We start from the raw sequence: 12,898 nt of genomic DNA, 5'->3' as shown, positions 1-12,898 counted from the left end.
CCATCTCCTCAATCAAATTCACTAACCCCCTCCTGGTATTCTCACCTGATATGGTTGGGTCCAGGGGTACAGGTGGTAGCATTGGTGCCGGTAGCAGGCCCGGTACCCCCACCGAACATGGTGGTAATGCCAGAAGCGATAGCCTCCCTGGCCAGCTGGGGACAGATGAAGTGGACATGCCCGTCCAGCGCTCCGGCCGTCACGATCAGACCTTCCCCGGCTATGGCCTCTGTGCACGCTCCCACGATCATGTTCTGTTAAACAGCAGACGAGCACATTGATACAGAGAACAGAATATGACTATGGCCCTTGTGCATGCTCCCACGATCATGTTCTGCAAAAGAACAGACGAGCACATTATTATAGAAGACATAATATGGCTCTAACCTCTGTGCACATCGTTACAGAATAAAATAAATGGCCAAGGCCTCTGTGCACAATTTTACAGAATATGGCTATGGCCGCTGTGCGAGCTCCCACGATCATATTCTGCAAAAGAGCAGACGAGAACATTGGTACAGAATACAGCTATGGCCTCTGTGCACAAGTTTACAGAAAAAAATGGCTATGGCCTCTGTGGATATTGTTACAGAGAACAATATAATTATGGCCAAGGCATATGTGCACAATTTTACAGAAAATGGCTATGGCCGCTGTACGTGCTCCCACGATCAATTTCTACAAAAGAACAGACGAGCACGTTGTTAAGAATACAGAATATGGCTATGACCCCTGTATATACCCATGTTATGCAAAAGAACATAAGAGCACAGAATACAGAATATTGTATAACCCAGGGTTTGGATTTCATCCTGGCGTTACCGTTAATAAGGCATCCACTCATATTATGCACACTTTTGACAATACATAATGTTTATAAAGAGTAAAAAATTATTTCAAGACATTCTCAAATATAATTGGCATAACCACTCTATGTCTTTTTCTATCGTCTTCAGTCACACACACACACACACACACACACACACACACACACACACACACACACACACACACACACACACACACACACACACACACTCACGTATGCACGCACCGCACCGCACCTCACCCCACCCCACCCCATAAACTCGAAATAACTCCATATAGCTATGCAAATTAATGAAATCAATGTAAAGATCTAGAGGGGAATGGTCTCTCTTCTGCGAATGAGTTCAAGTTCTGTTCATCAATTTATAACACACACAGTGTGCACTGATTCAAGGTGAAAGGCCACAGATGGTCCACGGCAAAGCCAAGGCCACGTCTCTCCAATTTCAGTGCTCCAAACGACAATGTATGTAGGACTATAGTGGAATACGGAAGATATCCTTTTACTTTTCTGCAGTATTATGTGTCGTGTGGAGTTAAAACTTGATCCTTCACAGTCAGTGTCACTTAGCACTACGCGTGGTTACAGACGGTCACAGACGGTCTAGACATTAAAGGCACGGTACGGTCCTTCCCGTGTAAAGGATTCGACTTATTCAGATACAGATCTGGCAGTACCACTGACATAGCACTAAGCGTGGCCACAGACGGTCTGTAAATTAAAGGCACGGTACGGTCCTTCCCGTGTGAAATATTGGACGTATATATTCTTCATTTCTGATCTGGCCAGGCCTTTGATTGGTTAATTCCAATCCCTCCACTTGGGCACAGGTCAACATTCAACAGCGTTGGTGCTCTCCTTGTAGAGTGGGCATTTTTGTGTAGGGGGAGTGGAGACAAGGATATGGTTAATCCAATCCAATCAGAATAAACCATAATTGTTTGTTTGTTTCTTTCTTTCTTTGCATGATTGTTTGTTTGCTTGTTTGTTGTTTGGTCTGTCGTCAACGAGAAGGTTCACATACAATCGTAAAGAAGGTGTGTGGGTTGGCTACGAAGATGGACTATTCAAGGGAAGTAACTCACCTCATCAACACCATCCATCATGTCAGGGTTGCCGGCCTTGCCAATCCCAACGATGACACCATCCTGTCACAAAATATTTACAAACATTCTCATGTAATTAAGTATTCCTCTCATGTTCAAGAATCTATCTCTCTCTGTCTCTGTCTCTCTGTCTGTCTGTCTCTCTCTCTCTGTCTGTATCTCTGTCTGTCTCTGTCTCTGTCTCTGTCTCTCTCTCTCTCTCTCTCTCTCTCTCTCTCTCTCTCTCTCTCTCTCTCTCTCTCTCTCTCTCTTATTATATTTGATTATATTATAATTTGCTAATACGAAATCAAGATGTTACCGAAGTTGATAGCCATAAAGTCTTGGGAATAACTATTGACAATAACCTGTCTTGGTCAAAACATGTAGATACACTTTGTAAAAGCACATCCAAAAATATATTTCAGTTATCAAAAATCAAACACTTTCCAGACCTTCGCACAAGAAAACTGGTTTTTCAGGCACATATTCAGTCAGCTATTGACTATAGTGTGGGACTCTGCAAGTGCAAATACTTTGAAACACTTGGGCAGTTTACATAGAAGAGCTGTTAAATTAATTATTTTAAAAAATACATCTCTTTCCATGACTGATTATAAACGATTGCAAATTCTTCCTATCAGAGATAGATTTGCATATAACAAAGGTGTGATGATGCATAGAATTATGTCAGGGAATGCCCCTACACTCATTGCCTCAAATTTCAAAATAAATCATTATAGAAAATGTAACAAATTAATTACACCAACTCCAAGAATTGACCTATACAAGTCGAGTCTATCATATTCTGGAGCAATTATGTGGAACGCCATTCCAAATATAATTAAATTACGAATTCATGAAACATCATTCAAGGAATATTACATGCTGTTTCTTTTACAAAACTTATAAAAACTATTATCAGGCAGCTGGCAAAATATAACTGTACTCTCTGATTATATTGAAAAACATGATTATATATAATTCATGAAGGATTTTTCTTTTTTTTTTTTTTTTTTTTTCTTTTTTTGACAAACACATATTTCCCTGTTATATAGGATTTTCAAGCATTGCTAAAGAATCCTAATGCATCTTAAAATGTCTTATTGGTTGCTTGACATGTTAATTATGGTAAATATGTCATTTGTACTATTGTTAAACTTATCTTTTATTTCTTCTTGTTTGTTACCCCTCAATGGGCGAGGGCCGGATGAAAAGAAGCATGTATGCATTGCTTATTCTGTCACCCTCGTAAAATAAATTTCAATTGAATTCAATTCAATTCAATTCTCTCTCTCTCTCTCTCTCTCTCTCTCTCTCTCTCTCTCTCTCTCTCTCTCTCTCTCTCTCTCTCTCTCTCTCTCTCTCTCTCTCTCTCTCTCTCTCTAGTTTTTAAACAACTATGTCCTTTGATGTATGTTGTAGTTGAGGATGTATTTGATGAGGCACCAGCCATCCCCTGTACATACCCATACATGTATGTATTTGCGCGCGTGTGTGTGTGTGTGTGTGTTTGTGTATGTGTTTGTGTGTGAGAGAAGGAGAGAAAGTCAGAGTGTGTGTGTTTATGTGTGTGAGAGTGGGTGAGAGAGAGAGAGAGAGAGAGAGAGAGAGAGAGAGAGAGAGAGAGAGAGAGGGGGAGAGAGAGAGAGAGAGAGAGAGAGAGAGAGAGAGAGAGAGAGAGAGAGAGAGAGAGAGAGAGAGAGAGAGGGGGGGCCTGTCATGTTTGATATATGTACCGGTTGTAACGGGTCAGTTGGCCTAAACAATAAACTTTCTGAGTTCTGAGTTCTGAGTTCTCTCTCTCTCCAATATGTTTCTATCTCATTCATAAGAATGACTTTGGTCTCTGATACAAGTAACAACTTTCACAACCATCCTAATCACATATGTATGCTCTTCATGCCTCATCTTCATCATCATCATCATCATCATTATTATCATCATCATCGTCGTCATCATCATCATCATCATCGTCATCATTATCATCATCGTCATCTTTATTATCACGTGCGGAAGTTTTCCGACCTCCTTTTTTTGTTGGTTAACTTTTTAACTTTTTAATTTTTATTTTTTTTAATTATATAATTGTGTGTCTATGCGTCCCAAGGACAGATTGTAAGAAAAGGCGTAGCCTTAAATCTTAATCCTTGTTAAATAAAGTTCAATTCAATACCTTGATGCCAATGTCCGCCTTGACGATGCCAGTGACCGCGTCCACAATGAGGGCGTTGGTGATGACAGTGTCTAAGGTATCACGTGCAGCCCTGGCAGCGGCCTGTCCCATACCCTCACGCAAAACCTTGCCACCGCCAAACTTGCACTCGTCTCCATACACTGTGTGGTCTCTCTCCACTTCCAGGAATAGACTCATGTCTCCCAGGCGAACCTAAAGACAAACGAGAATTAATAATGATAGTAAGGGTATTTATTTGGCGCAAATCCTAATATAGTTCTAAGCGCCTCACAATCAATCTTCTATCTTCTATATGTATATACGGCTTGTGTCTGTCTGTCTGTGAGTGTGTGTGTGTGTGTGTGTGTGTGTGTGTGTGTGTGTGTGTGTGTGTGTGTGTGTGTGTGTGTGTGTGTGTGTGTGTGTGTGTTCGCGATGCACGGCCAAAGTTCTCGATGGATCTGCTTCAAATTTGGTGGGCATATTCACGTAGACCCCGGACACAACCTGGTCGATGAGAATTTTCAACACGTGCTCTCAGATCCATTCCCAGTAACTCTTCCTTATCTTCTCCAGTGTTTTGCGTTTATCTCCCTTCCTTCGTGTGGCGTCAATCCATATTCCCGTTACTATTTTTAGAAGGTCACTGTCCACAACGCTCAATCCATATTCCCGTTACTATTTTTAGAAGGTCACTGTCCACAACGCTTTCATCCCAGCGAAGCCGGGTATTACTCTTCCTTATCTTCTCCAGTGTTTTGCGCGTTTATGCCCCTTCCTTTGTGTGGCGTCAATCGCGTACGGTGCGCCACTCACCCGGCGAAGCCGGCGTACGGTGCGCCACTCGGGTATTCGGCTCTACTTCTTTCCGGCGAAGCCGGCTACCCGGCGAAGCGGGTATTCATCTAGTTATTATTATAAATATCTTCATTACAGCAACAATACACATTTAATTGTAGGTCGTCAACGAGAAAGTTCCCATGGGAACGTTAAATTATTGACAAAACAATTACCTGGCCGGCATTTTGCAAGCGAGTTTCATTGCCGATTTTGAGATAAGCTCAATTTTGTAACAAAAGTTTATTTGTCTGTCTACTTAGGCGACCACTGGGAATAGTTTAATTATGTGTCGTTTTGTTTTGTCAATAATTAAACGTTCCAATAACCTACAATTCTTGTTTTTGCATTCTCTAATTTTGGAATTATCTGTTTTTCTTTCTTTATTTGGTGTTTAACCACGTTTCAACCACGAAGGTTATATCGCGACAGGTAAAGGGTGGAGAGGGGATAGAGCCACTTGTCAATTGTTTCCTGTTCACAAAAGCACTAATCAAAAATTTGCTCATGGGGCTTGCAACGTAGTACAATATATTACCTTACTGGGAGAATGCAAGTTTCCAGTACAAAGGACTTAACATTTCTTACATACTGCTTGACTAAAATCTTTACAAACATTGACTATTATTCTATACAAGAAACACTTAACAAGGGTAAAAGGAGAAACAGAATCCGTTAGTCGCCTCTTACGACATGCTGGGGAGCATCGGGTAATTCTTCCCCCTAACCCGCGGGGGATGGAATTATCTGTTCTTGGATTCCTTAAGACAAACGAATAAAGATGTACGTGCTATGACCTTTTTACATTTAGTCAAGTTATGACTAAATGATTTAACATCGAGGGGGGAATCGAGACGAGGGTCGTGGTGTATGTGTGTGTGTATGTGTGTGTGTGTGTGTGTGTGTACGTGTGTGTGTGTGTGTGTGTGTGTGTGTGTGTGTGCGTGTAGAGCGATTCAGACCAAACTACTGGACCGATCTTTATGAAATTTGACATAAAAGTTCCTGGGTATGATATCCCCATACGTTTTTTTTCATTTTTTTGATAAATGTCTTTGATGACGTCATATCCGGCTTTTCGTGAAAGTTGAGGCGGCACTGTCACGCCCTCATTTTTCAACCAAATTGGTTGAAATTTTGGTCAAGTATTGTTCGACGAAGCCCGGACTTCGGTATTGCATTTCAGCGTGGTGGCTTAAAAATTAATTAATGACTTTGGTCATTAAAAATCTGAAAATTGTAAAAAAAATATTTCTTTTATAAAACGATCCAAATTTACGTTCATCTTATTCTCCATCATTTTCTGATTCCAAAAACATATAAATATGTTATATTTGGATTAAAAACAAGCTCTGAAAATTAAATATATAAAAATTATTATCAAAATTAAATTGTCGAAATCAATTTAAAAACACTTTCATCTTATTCCTTGTCGGTTCCTGATTCCAAAAACATATAGATATGATATGTTTGGATTAAAAACACGCTCAGAAAGTTAAAACGAAGAGAGGTACAGAAAAGCGTGCTATCGTTCTCAGCGCAAGTACTACCCCGCTCTTCTTGTCAATTTCACTGCCTTTGCCGTGAGCGGTGGACTGACGATGTTACGAGTATACGGTCTTGCTGCGATGCATTGCGTTCAGTTTCAGTCTGTGAGTTCGACAGCTACTTGACTAAATGTTGTATTTTCGCCTTACGCGACTTGTTAGGTTTATGCACTTAACGTTCGAGGGTCAAATGAAAAGTTCCGGGCCTGACTATGAAAGGGTAAAGAGAGACGTTTCAAAATTTGGTATGACTTGAGAAAGGTTTGGATTGAGATGCTATGCAAAATATTACGTGATTGCATTTAATAGTTTGTGTTACTTTGCCAGTCAAAATGCCGTACCCCGCTAGTTTGCACACAATGGAGAGACCCAACCCTCTACTATTTAACTCACTTTGTCACAAACAGAGGACCATAGCTAAGCCAGGCTGCCCTTTAGTCAGTTTCATCTTCCCAAAACCCTAACCCTCCCTCACCCCTCCAACCCAACCCAATATTTCACTCACTGTGTCACAGACAGAGGGTCGTTGTGTGGCTAGGCTGCACTTTAACCAGCTACATCTGTCCAAAACACTAGACTCCCCTCCAAACCCCCTAACACCCACCACCGCTCCCCGCCCTAGCCACCCCATCATCCCTCCTCCTCCTCCTCAAAGAATCTCTCTTTCTTTTTCCTTTATTTTTGATTTGTTTTTTCATGCACCCCCATGGGGTTTCTTGAATAAATCCTTGCTCTTATTATGTTTCCCAGTAACCAACTCACCTTGTCACCGACAGTGGGGCCGTACGTGTGAACGTAGGAGAGGCGTGTGATGGTTTCAGCGTGGCCGGGCTGAACAGTCACCTGTTGCACGTGCCCGAAGCCCCCAGCCTCCACTCTCTGTAGCACTGTCATCGGCTTCAAGTCCTTCAGTGGCCCGTCACACAGCGCATTGCCGCCGCGAATTATTCTGGACAGAAAAAATACCTAATATTGGCCCCCGAAAGCGGCGTATGTCTGCCTGAATGTCAGGGTAAAAACGGTCATACACGTAAAAACCCACTCGGGCAAAAACATGAGTGAACGTGGGAGTTTCAGCCCGTGAACAAAGAAAAAGAAGAGAAGAAACTAATATTGGTATACAGTTGAACCTGAGAACTACGACCACAAAAAAAATTGGTCGTTATTGTCAGGTGGACGCTATGGAAAGGTGAATTATATCTAAAGGGAGAGAACAAGTTCGTCGGGGATTCTGAGGCGTGGCCGTTATGGACAGGTGGTCGTTATCGATAGATGGTCGCCAGGGCAGGTTCGACTGCAGCTTATTAATCAAACATGGCCTCAGTTGGCAACTGCTGCCACCGAGGACGTCGAATGTGAATTTCACCAACAAACAATTAAACAAAAAACAAATTCCTATGGACTACAGTGACGCGGTCGATCTATTAATGACGATTGCAGCCGTGGTGATATATGATGATGATGAGGATGATGAGGATGAGGAGGAGGATGAGGAGGAGGAGGCGGTTATCCTTGGCATTTGATCGAGGAGGAGGAGGATGATGACGACGACGACGACGCTGACGACAATTAGGCCTACGATTTTGACATCCTGAACGACGATAACAACAATATCGCTCACAAGAGGTTGGCAACGAAGAAAATGGTGAGAGTTTAAAGAATGATGGCGACGATGATTATGTCCATGACAGAAATGATGACTCCACGCAACAATCACGCAATCCATTCTTAAAACATTCATTCGCCTCTTTCATTTGGAAAATATTTTCAAAAGAAAAGCAAGACACAGACGTGATTCAAGGATATGTATGCAAAAGATAAAAGTACTCACTTGTTACCACCGATCTGAACCAGGTTCACTGTTTTCGCCTCCCCGGGTTCAAATCTTACTGCCGACCCTGCTTGAATGTTCTGTTAACAGAAAATATATTGGATTTTGTTGTTGTTGGTGTGGTGGTTTTTTTTTTAAATCAAATATGAAAATGTTTTCTCGTTCTAGTACGTATTGTTTATTTATTTTTTTATTTTTCATTTTCTCCCCTGTTGTTTTCCTCTAACATTACCCATCTAACTTGCTAGCAACTTATTTTGGATGTTCGTTATGAGCAGGTTTTTGTTATCGAGAGGCGATCGGTAGGTGATGAACAGACGTCACTGACGTCATTTTACACAAAATAATTTCCTACCCAGAATTCCCTCCGGTTTTGAGACGGTGGGTTTTTTTTTTTGTGTGCGATAACACTATATGCTCGGTTTTATATAGAAATTGAAGCAAACGTTTGAAAATGGGCGTCGAGACAGATAATTCCACCTACCAAACGCATGCCCAGCGAAGCCATTCGGTCAAAGCGCAGATTCTTGTTGGTCTCGACGAAGTGGTAATGACTCCCCACCTGTATAAACACACACACACACACACACACACACACATACACACACACACACACGAAATGGTTTAGATTTATGCATGCCTTTATCATAAACGAATTCATTTCTGCTCAAACCCTTTATTTTTATGCGAACTAAATAAAAGTTGCATACATCAATCTAGAATGATATTCCGCAACTGCTGTAAAGTTTTAAATGTATAGGTTTAATATCTTGAGATTGATGTTTTTGAACAGGTCGTATTTACACTTCTAAGGGGCAGAGTGGGGGGGGGGGGGGTTGCGGTGGTTGGAAGGGTGATTACTTTACCGCTAGATAGCAAAATTAGGCCTACTCTGCTCATACAGAGAATTGTACAGTGTTTCCTTATAGCATGTGATCGATAATGTTATCCAAATCCGAAACAGTCCAGTATCTTTTTTCCTTATTCATACATAGTTTTGTAACTAGTTTGTAATTCTATAAGCCAATGCTCGGAGAGCTGAAGAGAGATTCTATCGGCCGCCAGTTCAACAACGACATCGCTTTAGTATGAGAGGAAGACTGAATTATGATGACCGACAGCAGCTATAGTCACTGTGACCGTAGGAGGTTTCATATGCCATAGCGAATTAAAGATGGTGTCATACAGCTGAATTCAAGTCATCCCGATCCGATCGTTTTGTTATCGGGAGGTAAGTCAGTGTTGAATTTAGGGCGCTACAGAATGATGTGCACCATTCGAAAACTGGTGTTTTGAGAATTTTGAATTCGTCCCGGAAGCTTTCACACGGACGCAGTCTGGTCAGTAGTCGATATTTGTACTCCATTGAAAAAAGTTTTTCTTCTTCTTCTTTTTGTTTCTCCAAAAGAAATTAGATCTCAAAACTGAGGTCAGTTGGTGTCTTACATGCAATTCTGAGCTACATTTACACAGCGTGAACAGGTAATTTACCTCATTTTTTCCCGGCTGAAATCAGAAGATACCACAAACAAAGTTGATAACAGATCAGATCTACCGGCTGTTATTTTGTTTTTTTCCGATTTGTTTTTGTCTAACAAGTACATTACAGTGGATTTTTCCGATCTCCCAGGTCAACCGCTCTTAAGACCTCCAAACTTCGGCGAAAATCATGACTTATAAAGGAGGGAGTCTTAAATTGGGGCTAAATTTACAGAGGTAATGAACAAAAACTCTGAAAAATTAAGGTCTTAAAAAGGAGGAAGTCTTAAATTGGGGGGTCTTAAAAGGGGGGTTCCACTGTACAGCGTAGGCTATCTATCTCTAAGAAATGCCAGTTTTAAGATGGTGCGATCTCAGAGCTAGGAAAGAAGGTCAGGGGCGGTCGTACATTAGTGAGTGTGTGTAAGGTGTTGATTGCAAGTATAAAGCGCTTGGAGCTGTGAATCGGACTTAAGCACACACAAAAGTGAATTAGTAGAAGACAAGTAGTAGTAGTAGTAGTAGTAGTAGTAGTAGTAGTAGTAGTAGTAGTAGTAGTAGTAGTCAGGGGCGGACGAGGGGGGGGGGTTCTGGGGTTTCCGAACCCCCCCCCCAAAAATAAAAATATGTTTGTGTTTTTTTGGGGGTTGAGTTTCAATTTTTGGGGTATTAATCAGTGACAAAATCTGCTGCCTGAAACTGGTAATGATCATCCTCAGAATGCACCAGATTGCACCATTTTGCATCCTTTTTTCAAATTTTTTTCGGGGGGCATGCCCCCGGACCCCCCTAGCAAGCTAGGCGCTTCGCACCGTCAGCTCGGCGCTTCGCGCCTTCACACCCATATCTTCACAATATACTTTTGGAAACCCCCCTCCATAAAATGAACTGATCCGCCCCTGGTAGTAGTAGTAGTAGTAGTAGTAGTAGTAGTAGTAGTAGTAGTAGTAGCAGTATTAGGTTAAAAAGAAATAGGTGTGGTTACGGTAACCCGACCTACCCTATTTTTAGGGGCCGATCCTATAACTTTTTATTACATTTGTCAAAACAAAAAAACCAAAAAATAACGAGTGCAAAAAACGCAATGAAAGCGAAAGCGCCCGTGTCGCACACTTATTTCCCTGTCAAGTAGGTTTAATTTGTACACATTAGAAAAAAAAGTTAAAAAAAAAAAAGTGATTGCCTTCCTACCTACCCTATTTTTTTTGTGGCTATGTTACCGTAACCACACCTATTTTTTTTGTTTTTGGCCTTACGGGACCCAAGTCGAACAGTCGTGAATTAGCGCTGCCAACCCGACACAACTCGCCCAAATGAATAGATGGAATGGGACTGTCTGTGACCGGCTTTAACCTGAGTAGAGCAGTCTGCTCACTTTCAGCTAGGTGTCGAATAACCCCTTCTCATGTTCACGTCTCTATTACAGGTAGCACCATCGATGTGGACCAGCAGTAATTTGATGTCTACAGACCGTATCACCGTACCTGCCTCCTCGTCACCAGTGGTCATGTACACCACCTTGATTCTGCCTAGGCTTTTACGAAGAATGTAGAGAATACTACACAGCTTGCTGTGTGATACCAGGTTTACACTAACAAAAAAAGATTGTCTTCTTTTATCTATTCCTTTTTTTTCTTCTTTTTTTTTTAAGGGGGGGGGGGTATTTTATTGACATGTGACCATATGCTAGCTTTTCAATATCCAAAAGACGCCGGGTTCCTATGCGGAACGTTAAGTGTTCAAATCACGGCCGCGCCTGGTGGGTTCTGGGTCAAGATTTTTTCGATCTTCCAGGTCAACTCATTTGCAGAATGAAAATAGACATAAAATGCTAAAAATAAAATTGTAAAAAAAACCCACAAAGCTCTATCACAAACACATACACCCTTTACAGATTTATAAATGCTCGAATCGCATGCAGCATGGAAAGGGATTTCCCCCCCCCCCCCCTCTCTCCCAATAAACTAGTCAAAATTAATCTCTGACAACGGATTTAAATAACTAGTGACTCTTTGCGTCCTCAGAGGCCTCTAAACCTATGAAAGACGTTAGCTGGTCCTGCACTAGAATACAACTGAATTTGTGTGTTCAGTGTCTGTATGACATCACGGACCATTGTAAGCTGATACTGGAGCATGCAGGCTCTTCCATTTATTCCTTCTAGTCGTCACGTTGGAATAGAACGGGAGATTTTGTAAAAAGAGATGGGGAAGGGGGATGAGAAGTTGGTTGTGTGTGTGTGTGTGTGTGTGTGTGTGTGTGTCAGTGTGTGTGTGTGTGTCAGTGTGTGTGTGTGTGTCAGTGTGTGTGTGCGTGTGTGTGTGTGTGTGCGCGTGCGTGTGCGTGCGTGTGTGCGTGCGTGTGTTTGTTTTGGGGGGAGAGAGAAAGACAGGTGGGGATTAAAGGTCACCTTACCTGTATTGGCCTGTCACAGACGCTGACCACATCCAGTAACGCTGTACGACGACCTTTGTTCAGTTCAATGCTGCCCTCTGCGGCCACAACTTCCCCGGGCACGACGTCCACTGGACAATCCACTGACCCCTGTCCACTTGGCCTGGCCTGTTCAAGGATTGAATGAGAGACGACACCGACTAAACTAACAAAGACAGCTCTTCAGTCAGACAGCTCTTCAGTCAGACAGCTCTTCCAAAATAAAACCTCTGACGTAAAAAGCGTAACAAAGTTCAAGAAGACGTCAAAATGCAAATACTGGCGTCAAATAATAAATGTTAGGCCAAAAAAAAAAATTGTCTGTTTATGGTAACATGACCAAAAAAAGTAGGGTCGGTAGGTAGGTAGGGTTTTTGTTTTTTTTGTTTTTTTTGTTTTGTGTGTAAATGCTATGTTGGCTGAACATTCACTTCTTATATTTGATGAATACATGTTTCAAAACTAACGTATAAATAAAACAGAGAGAAAGGGAGAGAAAGAAACGCCAAATGTCTCTTTTTAGCATTTTTACCTCTTTTTTTTTTTCTTTTTTTTTTGAAATCAAAAAAAAGTTTTTGGGTCGGCGCCAAATCGATAGGGTCGGTCGGGTTACCCTAAACAGACAATTTTTTTTTTTGGCCTTATCACTTCCTCTACATGTCTACTAAGGAACTGACAAAG

At 41.6% G+C, this 12,898-nt stretch overlaps 1 protein-coding gene across 1 annotated transcript in view; it reads right to left on the bottom strand.

Annotated features, from left to right (window-relative positions):
• Positions 1 to 12,898, bottom strand: part of LOC138978431 (urease subunit alpha-like) — a 36,296-nt gene that overhangs the window by 18,705 nt on the left and 4,693 nt on the right. The window contains exons 6-12 of the mRNA XM_070351174.1: positions 12,200 to 12,346; positions 8,790 to 8,867; positions 8,306 to 8,385; positions 7,237 to 7,423; positions 4,091 to 4,303; positions 1,915 to 1,977; positions 46 to 254 (exon numbers count right to left, since the gene is read on the bottom strand). Of these exons, the coding sequence (XP_070207275.1) occupies positions 46 to 254; positions 1,915 to 1,977; positions 4,091 to 4,303; positions 7,237 to 7,423; positions 8,306 to 8,385; positions 8,790 to 8,867; positions 12,200 to 12,346 (977 nt within the window). The remainder of the gene's footprint in view (positions 1 to 45; positions 255 to 1,914; positions 1,978 to 4,090; positions 4,304 to 7,236; positions 7,424 to 8,305; positions 8,386 to 8,789; positions 8,868 to 12,199; positions 12,347 to 12,898) is intronic.

The sequence above is a fragment of the Littorina saxatilis genome, linkage group LG10, assembly GCF_037325665.1.
Source record: "Littorina saxatilis isolate snail1 linkage group LG10, US_GU_Lsax_2.0, whole genome shotgun sequence".
Lineage (NCBI taxonomy): Eukaryota > Metazoa > Mollusca > Gastropoda > Littorinimorpha > Littorinidae > Littorina > Littorina saxatilis.
Note: the sequence above shows the minus strand (reverse complement) of the source record. Positions and strands in the feature narration are given on the sequence as shown.